The 19,567-nt window shown below is 47.8% G+C and overlaps 1 protein-coding gene across 5 annotated transcripts in view; it reads left to right on the forward strand.

The window, feature by feature from the left end:
* The window catches only part of EXD1 (exonuclease 3'-5' domain containing 1), a 930,113-nt gene that overhangs the window by 453,107 nt on the left and 457,439 nt on the right, over positions 1-19,567 (forward strand). For all 5 annotated transcript variants that reach the window (XM_078659594.1, XM_078659592.1, XM_078659596.1 and 2 more), the window contains one exon: positions 6,998-7,059. In XM_078659594.1, the coding sequence (XP_078515720.1) occupies positions 6,998-7,059 (62 nt within the window). The remainder of the gene's footprint in view (positions 1-6,997; positions 7,060-19,567) is intronic.

Genomic DNA, 19,567 nt, shown 5'->3' on the forward strand with positions numbered 1-19,567 from the left:
AGGTTTGTGTGACATGCTGGCACAATGGGTAATTCAAAAGATGAGGAATCCACAGGCAAATACTGTATTCACCAGAAAAAGCATTGCCGAAGGTATGTAACTTGTTCTTATAGTCCTTGCTTACACTATCCTGGTTGGAGAGCTTTCTTTCCGGGAGATCGCAATCTATCAGCCTGGGCCCCTATCGTTCCATTTCAAGGGTGCTCACGAAGGGGGTGCCACAGGGCTCTTGCCTTAGCCCTACATTGTTTAATGTCTATGTGGCCCCCCTTGCTGAGATTGTACGGAAGTATGGGTTCACACCGGTCTCCTACGCTGACGACACCCAGCTCCTCTACCCTTTCAGCTCCCTTGGCCCTAAAGTCAAGGAAAATTTTGCTGAGGGTATGAGGGCAGTGTCACATTGGATGGCTGTAAATTGCCTCCAATGTAACGTTGCAAAAACAGAGATTATGCTCTTCGGCAAAGCAAGTCTTCTGTGGTCCCCTGACTGGTGGCCGCTGGATCTAGGTCCAGTTCCAACATCTAAGCCACATGTCAAAAACCTAGGGGTAAAAATTTACCAAAAACTGACCCTTAAGGAGCACACCAACCATATCGCTGGATTGTGCTTTCACACCATTGGCCTTTTAAGACGAGTCTTCCCGTATCTCCCTGATACCTACAGAAAGACACCAGTACAGGCCTTGGTTACTAGCCGCCTGGACTACTGCAACGGCCTGCTGACACTTGCTAACGCTGATGCAGTGGGCCGCTTGCAGGTAGTCCAGAATACGGCGGCTAGATTGGTTAGGGGCGCACCGGCCAGGACCCCCTCTAAGCCCCTGTTGGAGGAGCTGCATTGGCTCCCTATACGGCAACGAATCAGTTTTAAAATGTGTTGCACGGTTCACAAGTGCTTATATGGAGACAGTCCTAAATATCTTTCTCAATCACTGGAGCTGTACCAACCTGGCCGATCACTTCGCTCAAGCAATCAAGCCTTACTGAAACCCCCTGTAACAAAAAAATCCAGACAAGGAGACCGAGCATTTTCTTCAGTTGGCCCCGCTCTGTGGAACAAGCTTCCCATTGAATTAAGAATGACCACCAACCACTTGTCTTTTAGAACGTCACTTAAAACTTTCCTCTTCCGGGAAGCATTCCAACTCCACTAATTAATGCAAGTATCTGCTATTGTCTTGGTGAGCAAAGCGCGGAGATACCCTTATGGGATTGATTCCTGCGCGATATAAGAAATTAAAATAAATAAAATAAATACAAGAAGCAAGTCTGGCAGTAACTATGTCTATTTTTCTGCTAGCCTTGCTTCTCGTAAGCAAGGACTATAAATACAGAGTAGCTGTTTATGCAGCGCTTGCAGGTTTTCAAAACACATAAATAAAAGGCATTGTCATTTTAAATGGCAATAGTTCAAACTCTCGCAAATGTGAGATCTATTGTAACAAAAAAAAATCATTTGCATTGCAAGAGATTTCGTAAGCGCAAGCGTCGTGTAGGCGTAACCTAAAAACAGGCCAGAATCATGAAAAAGCTAAAACAATGGCAAAGGTGCAGTAAAAAAAATATTCCACTAGATTCGGGGGGAGGGGGGAGATCGGGGGGGTATATACCCAGGGCCGTACTGCCCGTAGCGGGCACCGGGCGTTTGCCTGCTGGGCCACTAGGGTCGAAAATCGTCCCTGTAACAAAATCGTCCCCAGCAAACAGCTCGGCCGCTCTCAGGGTGGCCGGCCAAGCTCTTTGCCAGGGCCAGTTTTGGTTCCTAGTCCGGCCCTGTGTATACCAAGAGAACCGGATGGAGGCTCAGCCCTAAAGGGAATACATCTAGCTCTGACGTTGCTGGTTGCATTCTGTGTTTATGATGGCCTCCATTTTAAAGACCTAATAATTCTGCTGTTCAAATATTTTTACTACTAGAAGAGACAGTCCTAATCTGCTCAGCCAAGTGTGCACCATGTCAATTGCTTCTGGAGCTACTTGCTATTTTGCCCCATGACCCTCCACTTTCCCAGACTAGTTCATCCTGTGCCTGTCAAGAAGCGGGAGCAGAAAGGGAGCGTTCTCTGTTAATTTAGCAAGTCTCTCCTGAAACTTTTCCTTTTCAGTGACATTTGAAGAACGCCTATTATCACAGTCTGCTATCCCACATTTTGTACTCTTTTTGTAAATGGTCTTTCCGTTTTATTTATCAGTGATTATCTTTGCTTTAAAATATATAAATGAAACATCTCCTGGTTTAAGTCCGAAAACTGAATCACTCGCTGGGTTCTTGGAGGATAACGTTGCACAAAGGTACCTTTATGTGAATGTGCCAAGAAGTCCTGGGGGATGTGCGCAGTGTAAGTGACTCCAGAGACAGCACTGTGCGATGCTAGATGTTAAGTGTTTTGATCTCCCGTGTTATGGAAGTTTGTTCTGACAATGTGCGCCTGTGGATGGAACCAGTACTCTATTCAGATGAAAAGATTATGCTCTATATTAAAGGAAAAAGAAAACACGAAAGTCATGATAAATATAAATGAAAACATTTAATTAATCTGGAAGCAGAAACTGGGCTCATAGCAGAAATGTTGCAGTCACGTGAATTTCTGAGCAATAAATACAGGGAGTGGCAGTGATTTTTGGTATTTTAAAGAGAAAACATGTTTTATTGTAATATCTGTGGATTTGCGAATTTTGATTTCTTTTTTTTTTTTTTGCATTTGTGTGTGTCTGGTTGTAAATTTATCTGAATGAGGCCAGGTAATCTCCCTAAGGTAGTGAACGAAGCCTCGGGTGGGAACATTCCAGGGCAGTGACTAGACCCCCCTCACCCCTTCTGCCATTGGCAAGGACATTCTTCAGCTCTCACCAGGGCAGAGAGAGGAGCCCCGGGTGACAACATTCCAAAACTCAGACCAGGGCAGTAATTACCCCATATACGATTATTTCTGCAGCACTCACCAGAGCAGTGCATGAAGGCTGGTAAAAAAAAAAAAGGATTTCCAATGCAGTAGTTCCGGAGTGAAGAAACTCCAGCTAAGGTAGCACCAATGCAATCACCCCTGTAACACACGCAACCACAACCAGTTTTATAACATTAACTGCTAAACTAGGGTGAGCAAAGGAGGGCCAAAGTAATTGACGAGTGTGTCCCCTTCGCACACATGGGTATTACGGCCCCAAAGCCCTATGCCTTCATCCCTTGCCTCTCTCTATTGTGCAGCGTGCGCTGCGGTCTCGCTGGAGCTTTCTCCTGTGTCTTTCCGTTACTCCTGGTCTGCCTCATGAAAGTGTCCTTTTCCAAATCTCTCTCCTCGGCGGGCGACATTGGTGACAATGCCCACTAGTGTTTCAGTAAAAGAGGGAGGCGGGCGCCATTGGTGACTGCGCGCTCGTGTTGAGATAAAGGCGGGCGCCATTGGTGATGGTGCGCACTAGTGTTGCAGTAAAAATGGGCTTTGGCTGCCATTGGTGATGGTGCACGTCCGTATTGAGATAAAAGCGGGCGGTGAGCCGCATTGGTGACGTTGCGCACTAGTGTTGTAGTAAAAGTGGGCAGTGGGTATCATTTGTGGTTCGCGCCTGTGTTGAGATAAAAGCGGGCGGTGGGCGCAATTGGAGACGGTGTACTCCTGTGTTGAGATAAAAGCGGGTGTCATTGGTGACGGTGTGCACTAGTGTTGCAGTAAAAGCGGGCGCCGTTGGTGACTGTGCAGTAAAAGCTGGTGGTTTTGAAAAGGTCTACAAGGAATTTAAATATATATATTAAAAAAAATGTTTGTTTGCCAAATGAACAAGAGAAAGGCGTGAAAGCCCCATGTTAAATATTTATTTATTTATTTATTTTATGACACTTGTAGAGCGCGTACAATTACCCGTGGGCGTCTCGGCGCTAAAAATGCATTGATGTCTCACCATGATCAGAAAGTACAGAGATAAGAGTTACTGATCGAATAACCACGTTTTCAGTTTTTTTCTGAACTGAAGAAGTGAGCAGAAAGGTGCAAGGGAGCAAAACAGACCTCCGGCTTTCCGCCTCAGAGGGAAACAACAGCAATATATAACAGCAAATATAAAAGGGTTTTACTTACACGATGACCCTTGCATCGCATTTAAAAATAAAAAACAGTTGTAGGAGAGCATTTCAGAGAGATTTGTTTATGAAAATGATGCTCTGAGGCTGTAATTCTACCTTACTGAGTATCAGCTCATTTAACAGGGGGTGCCCTCATGGGATGATACAAAATGAGACCAGGGGGTACTAAGGAAGGACTACTAGGCCTATCGACCATTTAAAAGCCAACATTTACAAAAGACAGTGACAGCCGATTAAAAAGTTGGGCAGAACTTCAAGTCCATACCTCAATATAGCATGTCTCGAAGAGACAGCGCAAGTTTTGCCTAGGCGAGACCTAACAATGATTGCAAAATTCATAGCCCCAGGACTTTGTTTCTAGGACTGTATTTGCTCCCTAGGACTATATTGCACGGTGTATCTACCATGTGAGCACTTTGGAATACTGAATGTATCTTATTCATGTACTATACCCCTTCATGTTGAGGTTGTTACAGATGTGGGAACACGTGATAGCTTTGTTTACAGTTGGAGCTTCATATACCACCCTTTTTTTCAATTCTTACAAATATGAAATTATTCAAGTCGATATAACCCAAAATATCAGTTATATAGGATTATGGATTTAGGTCCAGATCTGTACTGAGGTAAATGTATGACATTGTTCTGCATTCTGTCCATCAATTGTTCATTTTGCAGGTTCCAAATTTAAGCATTGGTCTATGGTCCGTTTCAAGAAGCCATATTGTGAAGCTATTAAAATACCTCGATCCTTCACCCACTCCTCCAGCCTATTTAACGGTAACCTTCTCATTAATTGGTCTGTGCCGTCTATTGGGGATATGGGTCTATTGTTACTGGGCAGAGCCTTGTCCCCCTTTTTGTAACTAGGGAGAATGATGGTTTTTCCCCACAAATCTGGGGGGCCCACCTTTGCAGTGACATTCATTACGTTTGTTAAAAACGGCGCCCATAGGTCCTGATGTACTAAGAAGTCTATAGGTATCCCGTCAGGTCCCGCTGCTTTGTCCGAACTACACTGTGCCAAGCCACACCATTTCACTGATCAATCAAATGCCGGGTTGTCCTTTAAGTCAGCTTTCCGCATGGAATTATGGACGCTCTCCTCAATTGCAGTTATCCCAAAACTTTTCTTGAAGTGTGCCCCCAAACTACTTCTGATACATATGAATCTAGGGACGGGTCGCTCTCAATTTTAAAAAGAGGGCGTTTATCACTTTCCAGAAATCCCTACAAATTTTCCAGACTGCTGCTGATCTCGAGCTCTCCCATGTTTCCTCCTTTATGCTATTCACTTTAGCGTTCCGGACCTTCTTGTATTGTGTTTGGAGGTCCTTCACTAAGGATTTATTTCTCGGACGAGCTGCGTGGTGACATTTTAGGGCCTTCGAACATTAAGTCGAACCAGTGCACACTTGGCTGCTGGATCTTTGGTCGCTGTCTTACTAAATTAATTTTAATGTGTCTAAACAGTTCTTCAAAGGCTCTCACTACTACTGCTGGATCAGAATTAAATTCCTAGGCATGTTAAAATCTCTAGGAGCATTTAGGCCACTATCGGAGGAAATAATTATTCCTTATTGTACTCCTCCCATTTCAGAATGAAACCGTTTCTCCTGGTAATCAGAGAATTAGGGACATAGTGGCTTATTGCTTTGATGTGACATCCCAGGTCATCAAACAACAAAGGGCAGCGTGGACGCAAAAACTACACGATCTGACTTGTACTTGGTGGATTTGTTGAATAGACCTTCGAACGCTACTATATAATCAATTGTAGAACCAATTTCTGGGGACCCAAATGTTAAGGCACCAGTGTATGGATCTACTGTTTTAAGTATGTTTAGATTGCTACTAATAAATAGTCTTCTCAGCGCACTTTTATATGTTTTGTGGGCGAAATTACAGATTGACTCCCCCTCGCCATAAGTTAGCCCACTGGCTGAAATTTTGAAGTTGTTAGCATTAAAGTCTCCTGCTTATAACTCATAAATATTTAGGGTGTGAAGCACAAAGAAGATCCAACGGTTTCTCTAGATGACCAACCTCCTCTGCCATTTTGCCATCAAATTTATAATAGTAGTAATTGGGATCCAATCCCAATCCTTGCCAGTACCTTACGTCTCTGTTTGTCTGTGCCAGGCTCATGAGGCAGGCTGAGCTTCTCCAGACCTTGCAACTTATCAGTTCCTTGTAGGAGCCAGAGGGACAGACACTTTCTTCTCTGCACCCATCTCCTTTCCTTTGGTCCACAGTGAGAAGACAACTGATCTGTCTTCACAGCCCCATCTCTGCTGATTCAATTGGCCAAGGTAACAGTGCGGCAGCCCATTGAGTCACTCTGGTTTTATGTCCATCAGCAGCAGCTGCAGACATTATTAGGTTGTATAGGACAGCTTCTTCATGTGCATCGAGTTTTAGGTCAGGCTGAAAGGTATGCTGAGGTTTTCCATGTAAAAGTTGTTGTTTGACCTTGGCTCGTATCGGATGTTTTAAAAGAGTGATATAGAGGAAATAGGAAGCTTCTTAGAGCAGCATCCTGTTGGACATCTTGACAGGACCACTTGCCTGCCTCCCTCACCAGCCGCAGCAGGCCCCCACAAACACATATCCCCTCCATTTTCCTTGGACAATGTGTTTGAGGTTAATGTATGGTTACATACAGGATTCTCGGAGAATGTGATTCTGAACACGGACATACATTGAAAATAATTCTGCATTTGCATTTCAATTATCTGGTCAAATTTTCCTGGTGTATGAGCCATTCATGTTTTTTATTTTTTTTCAAATACTCTGTGAACAGTTTTAACATCTGTACAGTCTTATGACGAGACATAGCAACTAAAATTCTTTGACTATTTTAGGTCTGGTTTTCTTGTTGTGTAGATTTGTTATGCTTTTATTTCTGTTATGTAGGGCACGAGGAAGAGGTGGAATACACAGTAATTGATCAGTTCCAGCAGAAGTTTGGTCATGCTGTGAGTACTGCTGTTTTACTTTGTGTAATTTGAATCAGGACTCTGGTTCTTACTGAGATGGTCTTATTTAGGAATGGTTTTGTTTCCTTCTGATATTAGATTATGCCTATTTCTCATGCTATGGCATATAGCACACGAGTGTACTAGGAAGGTTTTTTTGCATGGTTTCATTTCTGTCAGGAGACACTTCACCCTGTATCTTTTAGTTCCTTTTTGTATCACTTTACTGTTTGTTTTAAATCTCCATTGGATGTCCGCTCCTGTAGACACAAAAATAGACTCCAATCGCTGTATAAACCTGTGCCATGTGCCTTTCTAAACATGTGCCATGTTCAGTCAAGTCCCTGAGATATCGAAACTTTTCTGTTTTGGAAAAAGTTGTTGCTTTAGCTATACTGGAAGGGGGTATTTAAGTGATGTGGACGGAAGTAGAGAAAAAAGGCTTAGCACTTTGTGTAAGCCTTCTTTGCTCAAGACAGCTATGTGCCTTCTAACATCCAGCCTACCTTTATTTTGGACTCCTTGTTACTGAGATTTCCTTCTCTATTTCTTATCCTCATTTTGTTGTTTTTCAGTTCAGGAGTGATCTTATCTTAGTAGTATCAAAATTCCTTTCGATGTTCTTCAATGTTAGTGTAACAAATAGTATTTAACATACGGTGAACCGGAGGAAATCTGCATACAAAATATAGCAACACGTAAATCCATAATCTTCATTTTATTCAATTATTGGCATCTGTATACAAAATTAAGAAAATACTTTAAATTCCGTGTCGACGCGTTTCGGTGTATCGTGTTCTTTTGAAAAACACCTTCCAATGAACAATGGGTTCAGTACAACGAACGAACCGTATATTGATTTGTCTATTTGGTGTCAGTGTGGTAGTGCCAATGAGGGATAATAGTTGAAATAAAACCCAAGGGTTAGTTTAAACTTCGATGCCTCGTGCTTCAATTGACGTTTCCGTAGAGGGAGGAATTTATTTATTTATTTATTTAGTATTTTGTAGAGCGCACAGCTACCGCCGACGGAGGTGTCCCGACGCTGAAGACCATATCTCAGGAGGGTCAGGGGAGTGTGACAGGAAGGACTGAAATTAGATCTGGGAGAATAGCCAGGTCTTTAGCTTTTTCCGGAATAGGGGTTCAGATGTCAGAAACCTTATCTCAGATGGAAGCTGATTCCATAGTTTGGAGGTGGACACTGCAAGGGACCTACCTCCCGTGCGTGTGAGACGAAAGCGGGGGCAGTGCATGAGGCGGAGGTGGTTGGATCTGAGGTTTCGAGGTGCTTGTGAAAACCTCATTCTGCGGCGTAGATAGGTGGGGCCTCGGTCATTGAGAGCTCTAAAGGCCAAGGTTAAGGTTTTAAATTGAATGCGCAGTTTTATAGGGAGCCAGTGAAGTTTGATCAGGTGAGGTGAAATGGAATGGCGGTAGGGGATATTGCAGATTAGTCTAGCGGCCGCATTCTGGACTTTTTGTAGTTGGTAAATGAGGTAAGTGGGGGCACCTACGTACAAGCTGTTGGCGTAGTCCAGATGAGAGGTGATAAGGGCATGGATAACTGTTTTGCGAGAGTCAAGCGGTAGGAAGGGGATGATTTTTTTATCATTCGTAGCTTCCCGAAACAGGCTGAGGTGACTTTGTTGATTTGAGTCTTGCAGGAAAGGGCGGTGTCAAATTGAAAGCCTAAGTTACGGGCGGCTTGAACTGGTTCCGGGGGAGGGTTGAGTTCCGTTGGCCACCATAGGTTTGAAGGAATGGAGAGCAGGTTGCATTTAATTTTGAAAGGACATCCACATTAGCATAGTAATTATGATTAAACGAGAGGTAAAGGGTCAAAAAAAGTTTTTGCACTTGTAATGAGAGGTTAGGTTATCCCTATAAAAAGTACTTATTGGGATAAAGACAGTGAATCTAAAATAGCCTTTGGTATTCTATTTTTACCACACAAGACTGTAAATCCCCCCCCTCCCCCAAAGTGTATAGAGTGGTGTATTCAGGAGAGAGATTGGGATACTAAATGAGCACCTAGTACGAACAAGTCCAAATACTGCCATTGTGAGGTATCAAGAAGGACGTTAAATTCATACTAAATGGTAAGTGATTTATGCTAAATAGTATTAAGCAAAACCTAGATAGTCACCAAGACCAGAGTTCTGAAAGTATTTAATTCTCTAACTGCAGGGTGTAAGTTCAAACTACCCACATCGTTCACAATTTATATGGTGAGAGTCTACCCGCCAACAGCGTACGAAATCAAAGTGGGGTTAAATCAAGATTTTGCTCTAAGTATATGAAGTAAGACACTAGCAGACCACGTTTTTAGATTATTTAGTTTGTTGGGCAATTAAAGGTAACAAAGGATCGATTCATATTCCCAACAGATAATCATCATTTGGCCTTGAATTGAGGGAGGCATAATGAAATAGATCATATTTCTTTTTAGCCTCCGTAAAGCCAGACAGTATATGCTGATCTTAACTATCAGGGTAAGCAACTATGGATAATAGTGTTTCTACTAGGGCCAAAGGGAATTGTTGTATGATTGCAAGACTACATAATGCTTCTTTAGTACATATTAAGGAGGAATAAATAGGATTGCTTATAGATGGTATTTAGAACAGTTAACCCCTTTCCCTGGGTAAAAGTTAAAGGTTTCCAATCGGAGCAACGGGCCACATCTAGGATGTTACATCTGAATTATGAGAAGAATTATTTAACAAACATAAAAGGGAGGGCAATTGATCACCCCTTCCTTGTGAGGTCGTTATTTTATTCTGGACTTCACCAGTAAAGTTTAATGTAGTCCAATACACTGACCAAAGAAAGTATTCCGTTGAAATGTTGGATAAGCACCTGTAATGTCTAATTGTATGTATTTATTTTTAGATATATTGATTGGCACAGTGAAGATTAGGTGTTTTAATTGTAGAGTCCTGAGAAGGTGTTTTTCAAAAGAACAAGATACACTGAAACGCGTTGACACAAGGACACAGTTAATTTATTTATTTATATATTTTTTTTTTTCAGAACAAAATTTTATTTTCAAGTACTGACATTACGCAGAGCATAAGGACATCGTCCCGCATCACAACGCAGGACCAATGAGCATAAGCATATAGAAAAAAGGATATGCATTCAGTACAAGCATGATTGCATTAAACACCCAACCCCCCAACTCCCGAACTCCCTTGACCCAACCCCGCCCCCCACCCAGTGTCTGCTAATCTCAAGGCCTAGAATATAATAATAGCCAGTGTGCGTACTCCCTGTCGCCCAGGGTACAATAGTTAAAGGTCTTCCCCAGTGTCCTGGGCCATCGGTGGTTCCAGCCACAGTCCCCTGTAGTCCGCCCATCTTTTCCATATCTTAAAATGTTTCCGGGGGCAACCCCTGGCCTCAAAGATCGGGCGTTCAAGTCCCATGCAAAAGTCCAATCCTCGTCTCCAAACCTCCAACAAAGGGGCCCTGGGGTCCTTCCAGGCCCTGGCTATGTCCCGCTTAGCTACAGTAAGGCCCAGGACCAGTAAATGACGCTTGTAAATGTTGCCCCCCACCTGTTCCATAACATGAAGCAAGCCAAGTTGCGGTGATCGGGGAAGGTCCCAGCCCAGAACCTCAGCCAAACAGTCCCAGACCCCCACCCAGTACCTGGCCAAGTTCGCACACGACCACACAGTATGAACAAACGTTCCAACCGCCCGGCCACATCTCAAGCATTCGGGGGAGGCAATCAAACCTGCTTTCCACAACCGCTCTCTGGTAAAGTAGGCCCTATGTAAGTATTTAAACTGAATAAAGCGGAGGCGCATCGCAATGGCCGCCCCCTTGGGGGCCTCCAGGGCCTCTCTCCAGTCCTCTTCTTCGAACGCACCAAGATCTCTCTCCCATGCAGAACGTAATCCATCAAGAGAGGAGGAACAGTGCGTGACCAGAGTTTGGTATATATTGGAGATCTTTTTCTCCTCCAGTTCCCCCATGAACACCTTGGCCTCCAGGGGGCTAAACTCGGGCAGAGATTCCAAGCCCACCAGGGAGGGAGACAGCGCATGACGTAGTTGCAAATATTTAAAGAATTGAGTTTTGGGCATGTCATATTCCTCCCTCAACATCTGGAAAGACTTAAGGGTGGTGCCCCTCATGACGCTGCCGAGCGTGGAGATACCGATATCATCCCAGCTCCTGAATCCCTGTAGGGACGCCAGCTCCGGGAGACGGCCGTTCTGCCACAGCGGGGTCTCCCTCGTCAATCTGTTCCACCATCCCATACAGGGCAGGGCAGCGCGCCACACCCGGAAGACCACCTGAGTGACCATGGGGAGTCGTTTCCTGATAGCTGCCGAATAAAGAATGGTGTGGACCGTGTCTGGGTCCATCAGGTACCGCTCCAGGGCATAAGTCGGGTCGCCCCGATCCCCATACCACCAGTCGTTAAGCACCAGCAGGTGCGCCGCCTGGTAGTATGATAAGATGTCCGAGGTGGCCAGGCCCCCGCAGTACGTAGAAAGGAAGCAGGTGCGGAGAGCCACTCTCGCCACTCCCCCAGCCCAAAGGAACTGACTGAGAGCGGCGTTCACTTGGCGAAACCACTGCGGTGCAATGGGGTATGGGTGGTTCTGCAATTGGTATAGAAGGCGCGGCAGGGCCACCATTTTAAAGATCGCCGACCGGCCATATATGTTCAGCGGCATTCTGGACCAGATTTTTATGTCCGAACGCACCCTGTCCCACACAGGCACCACATTGCGCTCCCATGCCAAGTCCGGAACATCTGTAAGAAAGATACCCAGGTATTTGAGGCCCCCCACCGCGCTCTGCAGTGTCAAGGCCCAATCACCCGGCCTGTCTCCGCCGCCCAGAGCCCACAGCTTGGACTTCTGCACGTTCAGATGCAATCCTGAAATCTCCCCGAAAACTTTCATTATCTCCAGGACCCTGGGTCTGGACCGATTGAGGTCCGTGAGGAAGAACAGGACATCGTCGGCGTAGAGCGCAATACGGTCGGAGGGGCCCATGTCCCATTCCAGTCCCCGGAGTTGCGCATCCATCCTCACCCACGCCGCCAGAGGCTCCATGGCCAGGGCGAATAGGTAGGGGGAGAGAGGGCATCCCTGCCTGGTGCCCCGTCCGATGGGGAAGGACTCGGACGTCGCTCCCGCCACCCGCACCGACGCGGTCAGGTCCGTATAGAGCAAGCTCAAGTATGAGAGGAAAGCCGGCCCGAGATTAAGGCGGGACAGCAGTGCCCTAAGGTACACCCAGCTGAGAGAGTCAAAGGCTCTGTCGATATCTGCCAGGAGGAGCGCCGTTGGGATCCCGGCGGCCCGGGCCGTCTCCACCACCACCTGCGCCCGGCGAATGTTGTGCCGAGTTGCTCTATGGGGCATGAACCCCGCCTGGTCAGGGTGTACTAAGTCAGTGATGTACGGGAGAAGGCGGTTGGCCAAGGCCTTGGCTAATATTTTCGCCTCGAAATTTAAGAGGGAAATCGGTCTGTACGAAGAGTGCTGTTCCGGGGGCCTCCCTGGCTTACAGAAAACAACAATTTCTGCGTGTCGCCAATCCGCTGGTAGGTGTCCACTCTCCCTGGCCGCCTCCAGTGCCAACCGGTAGCGCCCCTCCAGCTGGATGTGAAAGGTCTTCATAAACTCGCACGGGAATCCGTTCGGTCCCGGGGCTTTGCCGGTGTTCAATTCCCCAAGTGCCGTGCCCAGTTCCTCCAAAGAAAGGGGAAGGTCTAGCCGATCCCTGGCCTCCTCTGGGAGGGCGCGCGGCGGGATATCTGCCAAAAATTTGTCTATATCTTCCGCCGAGAGGACCTCACGGGGGGCATAAAGATCGGCATAATACCTCGCGAAGCTGGCAGCTATGGCCTCAGGGGCCGTCAACCGGACACCTTGGTCATCCCAAATGCCCGGCAGAGCCTGGGGCCGGAAGGTGTGTTGGCAAAGTCTATATAGCATGGTACTGGATTTATCCCCCCATTGATAGATCCTGCTCTGAGTGGCCAGCCAAAGCTGGCGCGCCTCATTGTGTGGCAGGGAGGAGTACAACTGCTGTGCCTGCAGGAGCGGCCCCCCGCCTCGCCCGTGTCACTCGCGGTGCAGTCCCTCTCCAGGTCCCGAACCCGCCCCGCCGCCTCTTCCACCTCGCGCAGATGGGTCCTTCGGGCCTCCACACACCAGGCAATGTCCACTCCCCTGAGCACCGACTTCATCGCCTCCCACTGGGTGACGGCGTCGACCTCCGGCCCGCCATTCTCTGTCCAAAAATCGGAGATTGACTCGCGCAAACGTGTGCGGTATCCATCCTGCTGTAGGTGCCACGCTGATTGGCGCCAGCGGAAGGGCTGTCGCCTCCTGTCCAGCAGCAGGTCAAGGGACACGGGGGAGTGGTCCGAGACGCCACGGGGGAGTACGGCCGTGGTAGCGGCCCTCGACAGCCAAGGAGTCGGTACGAACAGGTAGTCTAGCCTAGAGAAGGACTTGTGCACAGCCGACACATAGGAGTATTCTCGGCGCAAGGCATGCTGGTAGCGCCATGTATCGGTCCAACCCATGCCCCGTGCCAGGCCATGAAGCCTCGTCGGCGCCGCTGTCTGGGGTTCCCTACCGGGCCTGTAGCGATCCATCCGCCCATCCATCACATCATTCCAGTCTCCTCCCACAATCGCCAAAACATCCGGGATACCGCTCCACACTTCGAACAACTTCTCAATAAGGGCATCCTGCAGCGGGGGCGGGGCATACACACTACCAAAGACCATCGGCTCATTCCCAATCATTCCTTTAACAAACACGTATCTGCCATGTGCATCTACCCAATGAGTTTCGTGTACATATGAGAGCCTTCGGTGTATCAGGACCGCCACCCCCCGGGACCCCCTTGCAAACCCGGCATGAAACACCTGTTGATAGCCATACCTCTGTAAACTAAGGGTCTTGGTGCCTTGAAGGTGCGTCTCCTGGAGGAGGAGGACATCCGCCCCCGCCCTCTTCCCCAGCTGTAGCACCGCCCCTCGCTTAATTTTATCCAGCATCCCCCGGACATTCCAGCTCACCACTCGCAATTTTGCCCTTGGTAGGCCTGACCGTTGGTGATCAACCATAGTCAATGGGGAGAAGATGTAAGGACCCGGGCTCTCGGAGCCACACACACACACAAGAAAGTAGCCTAAGTAATGCAGACACTGTGCCACCCTCCCCCACCCCACCAACTACCCCAACCCCAACCTGTCCCCCAACCCAGCTCCCCAACTTCCCCCCTCCCCCCCCCCTATACCTCACCAAACATTGAAGTACCTGTCGCGATATGGGCGGCTTCGGGCCCAAAACAGAGCGCCCAAAGCCTACCATACCAATGGATCCCGAACACCCACTGACTCTAAAGCTTCCCCCCTCCCCCTAACCACTCCCAACTATGCAGGAGGCTAGCAGCCCCTGTATCAGAGCACCCCGAACCCGTCCCAGAGTCTGAATCTGTTGTGGGACAGTTAGTAAACGTAACAGTTAGCACATTGAAGGACTTAGAGTGCATGTTACAACACACATAATGCAGTCGTCAGGTATGCAAGTCACCAGTGGAACCACTGCCATCACTGGAGCGGCTGGTATCCGTAGGCGGTCAGGACCACCCATTGCACCTCATCCAGAGCCCCCCGAAGCGTCCGGATCAGCTGGCTCAGCGGTACTGCGCCCAGTGTTGGAGGCGTTGCGGCGCCTGGACCTGGACTTCCTACTCTTCCGGCTACGGGCCTGGTGGTCACTCTGGGTTTGCGAGGAATCACTCGTCTGGCCTGGATCAAGGCCCGGTTGGGGATACGGCCTGACCCTCACTGTCTCATCTGTCCACCTGAAAACATCTTCCGGCGTCTCAAAGAAGTGAGTTTTAGACTGGAAGACCACCCGCAAGCGGGCCGGATAGAGTAAGGAGTACTGTATCTTTAGGCCCCGGAGTTTAGCCTTGACGTCCAGGAAGGAGCGTCTCTGTTGCTGCACCATCTTGGTGTAGTCGGGGAAGACCATGATCTTGTGGGATTCAAATGAAAGAGAGTCCTTGGCCCTCGCCTCTCGCAAGATAACGTCTCGATCGTGAAAGTTCAGAATCCTGGCGATCACCGGCCTGGGTCGTTCACCTGTCGGCGGTTTCTGCGTCAGGGCCCGGTGCGCGCGTTCAACTACGAAGCATCTGGACAGGGTATCCGGAGGGAGCCAGCTCTCCAGCCATCGAGAAAGGAAGCGTCCCATGTCCCCCTTCTCACAATCCTCCGGAAAACCTACAAAGCGAAGGTTGTTCCTGCGCGCCCGCCCTTCGGCGTCCTCCACCCTAAGTGCTAGACCCTTCTGAATATTCTCCATCGCCGCCATTTTCCTCTTCAGGGTCCCGACATCGTCTTCCACAACTGAGACCCTGGACTCCGCTTCAGTTATGCGCTCCACTGCATTGCGCAGGTCCTGCCTTAGAAGTGTCACATCGGCCCCAACAGCCCCAATCTTAGCATCCAGCATGTCTCTCGACTGGGTGATGGCTGCCATCAGCGCCGCGTTGTCCGGCCCCGGTCCCTGGCCGCCCTGTGCTCCGGGCCCGCCATGCGGTTCCGTGAATTTGTCGATGGGCCCCTGCTTAGCGGGCCCTCCACCCCCCCTGGTCATGGCGAAGGCTGAGTCCGGCCGAGTTGTCCCCAAACGCGCCGGCGGCTGCTGACGGCGGGGCAACCTTCACTCCAATAGCTATCAGGAGCAGGACACCCTCACCAGCGATGGCCTCCTCACGCCCCCGACTGTCGTACACTTCAGGTGCTAAGGGGGGGGTGTTCCCCAGACGCGACTCCGCCGACCCCCGCAGGCCAGGTCCCAGCGCGTGCAAGCCTCTCCCGGGGCACCCTCCGCTCTATGCCAGCTGGCTTCGGTGCACCTCGCGTGTCCCAGTGGCTGCCAGGGGATCCCCCAGGTCCGGCAGTCTGGGCCAGGCCCCCAGTGACCCCCCCGGGCACAGCGTCCCTCAGCAGTCACAACAGCACCATTTGTGGGGGTGGGGGGGGGGGGGGGGGGAAGGGCCAACACTCACTGTCCGTCGGGTCACGCTGAGGGTCGGCACCAGGTCCACGCCGGGCACCCCCAATGCAGCACGGGCTGCTGCAGTCCAGTCCTCCGGGCCCCACAGCTCCGGCAATCCCCGGATGGGGAGAGACAGCAGACCAGACAGGGCTCGCCCCTGGCCCCTCGGTCCCCGGGGCTCCCAGGCACCTGCACCTCCGGGCCCAGGATCTGTGTATGCGAATTCGGGCAGGGGTCGCCAAACTCGAGGCCCCGGCTCCTCGAAGGCCAGGTAGGCCGCAGCGTCGCCGAGGCGCCCCTCAGCGCTAGTTCTCCTGGCTTGCTCCGCGTGGAAGGGCAGGGGGGCCCGTGATGGTCCGCCCGCTGCAGGCTGCGCCGGATCGTGGCAGGGAAGCGGCGCCGCGGACCTCAGGACAGGCTCTCCGATCCGGGTGCGCCAAAATCGAGGCCCCGGCTCGTCCGACTGGCTCTAGGCCGCCCGCCGCTCCAGCTCACTGCACCACCGGGGAGGGTCACGGCTCGCCAGTCCCGGCACCGGAATGCTCCCTGAGTCGTCCGCTACCTGTGCCCCAACTCCGATATGCTTTGCGGGTCCGGGGGCCAGGAGAATTGGTAGGATAATCACCGGGCTGGCGGGAGCTCTAAGAAGCCACGTCCGCCATGATCGCCCGCTAAGCCACGCCCCAATTTATTTTTAATTGTACTGTTTTATTCATAAAGCAAAATAATGAGATTTGTATGAAATGCTTCATGTTTAATGTTTTCCATCTCTGTAAGGATCATTGTAAAAAATACCACATAATATTGAAAAATCTCTTTGCTGGATTTTATTAATTGTTTGTAATGATTTGTTATCATATATGGTTTTAATTGCACTAAGGATTTTCTTAATTTTGTATACAGATGCCAATAATTGAATAATAAATGAAGATTACGGAATTGTGTTGCTATATTTTGTATGCAGATTTCCTTTGGTTCACCATATGTTAAATACTATTTGTTACACTAACATTGAAAAACACAGAAAGGAATAATTTTGATACTACTTTTCCATTCCTGGTACTTTCTGGTTTACCTGGATAGCTCTCTCTCTTTTTTGAGTGGGCTTATTTTAGGCCTTGTGAAATTCCACCAAATAATCTGAGGCCTGTCAACAGCACGCTTCGTCTTCTCTAGTACTTGTCCTTCTCATTCTCAACAAGTCTTGCTGTGCTGCCTGGTAACCGCATGCTCTCATCAACAACTCTCTCCCCTTTAAATGTTGCATTGACTATGAGCCTATTTATAAAGTCAATGAAGAGAGCAGCTGGGAAGTTTAAGAGTTTCTTGTGAAAGTGGCCACGACCACTCCATTATTATTGCAAAATCATTTATTGTTGCACTCATCAAAATACTATTTTGCTCTCTTGATCATTTACCCCACTTTTGAGGCACATGGAGTTAAGTTTCATAGCACATTTTCATAAAAGTCTTCTCTTTGTCTCAAGTTGGCTGTTGAGAAGTGAGATTTTGGCACTAATAATACTCATGAATACCACTCCCTTAGCTGAAGGGAACACGTGCATGCAGGCTGGTAATTGCAATATAGGCTCTCGCCTCTGGGGAAAATGGGATTAGGGAGGAGAGAGAAGAAACACTGGAGTTGGTTGAAAAGGTCTGGGCTTTTATAAGTGTATATCCAGTCTCCTTCTCCAAGGGCTTCATTTTAGCCTTAGAGCCCGATGTAGCAGGCTCAACTGGACATCATGGGCCCGCTCCAGCATTAAAGGCCTGAGCCGTAGAGGCCCTAGAGAGTGGAATGTTCTCATTTGTAAAAACAAATGCCTCTCGGAGCCCAAGGGGATTTAAATTCTTTCGTGCTCCGAGAGGCTTTTGTTCACAGCAATAGCTGTGAAGTGAAAAAATGTTTTTATTGTTGCTCTCCGGGTTTCTACGAGCCATTATAAGCTCGGTGAACTCCATTGTCTTAAATGGAGCGCTAAACATTCCAACGTTCTAATATGTCTTCTATCAAATGTGATTTTGAAATAAAGCACGGAAAACATATATTACTGTTGTGGCGGCTGCAACATATTCTCTCACGTTGCAGCTACTAAGATGCTTTCAGATTTGCATATCCAAGTTATGATCCATGGATCCAACATTGCATCTGGGCGAAAATGCTCCCTTGCCCAATTGGATTTGAGTATGTTTTTACATTTTGGATTTGAGGATATTCGTGGATCCATAACCGTCTGTATATTCATAAACGTTTTTAAAAATGTAACAACTTCATGACCTACTTGAGCCACTCAAACTAGTAGGCAGAGTTACACCACACTTAAAAAGGTACTACCTTTAGTAAAGTTCTAACTTTGTCAATTTTATGTAATTTCATAAAGTATTTTGTTCTGTATCGAAGAGCAAAATCTCCTATTGGAAGTAAATTTGCTAATTACACTTTTGGGAACCCTCCTCTTTTTCTTGGCCTCCTTTTAAAACATTTCCTGTTGAAACTAAGACCACCATAATTACAAAGGTGCAATCACTGTGTCTGTGACATATACATTATTCACTGGAAAAACCCCACAAAGGTTGCAGTGAAGGTATGGCTAGGTTTGCTCACAGCATCATAATGTATGTTTGAAAAATAACTCTGACATTCATTGAAGAAACCTCTAAAAAGAAGTTATGGTTACAAATCCTGGAAAGAACTGAAATTGGCCAGTTGCACTCTAAATAAAAAATAAAATATATCTGCAGTAAGCTCCTAAGTGCCGAATTCTTTCTTGAGAAAGTGGGAAGGGTGTACGATTGAAGCCCTGTGGCGGCAGAGCAATGTTTTGTGCATATTCACTGAAAAAAACATAGGTTTCAGGGACATTATAATTAGTTTGACATTTCTCTCGTAGAAAACCATAGAAATTCCCCGGTTATAGATAGTTTACCTAACTATAACTTGCGCACCCGCAATGCACTGCTGATGACGTCTCATATTACATCAATCATGACATGACTGATGACATCTCAAATGACATCACTGATGACATCATCCAGTGACTGTGTTTTTCTTTAAAGTTTAAATATGTATTATATATATATGCCAAGGTGTATTGAGGACTGAGTGGGTATATAAGTGTCTGGATGGAGGATTTAGTAGGTGCGTGACTGACTGTTTAAGTAAGTGATTACATGTGTCTTACTGAATGCATGGGTTAGCAACTAAACTGTGAATGTCTATCAGTCTGTTGTAGTATAAGCTAAGTATAAGCTGCTGCATGGGTTGGTCAGTAGGTACATGAGTGTCTATATGGGCTATTGATTGGTTGCCTGAGTGTTTGTATGGGTGAATGAGTGTGTGTGTGGGTGGGAGGTGTGCGACTGTGCATAGATGTGAGTTGTTGATTCACTGTGTGTATGGGTTCAAGAGTGCATGTAGAAACAGCTGTATGGGTGGGTTTGTGTAT

The sequence above is a fragment of the Lissotriton helveticus genome, chromosome 9, assembly GCF_964261635.1.
Source record: "Lissotriton helveticus chromosome 9, aLisHel1.1, whole genome shotgun sequence".
NCBI classification, from domain to species: domain Eukaryota; kingdom Metazoa; phylum Chordata; class Amphibia; order Caudata; family Salamandridae; genus Lissotriton; species Lissotriton helveticus.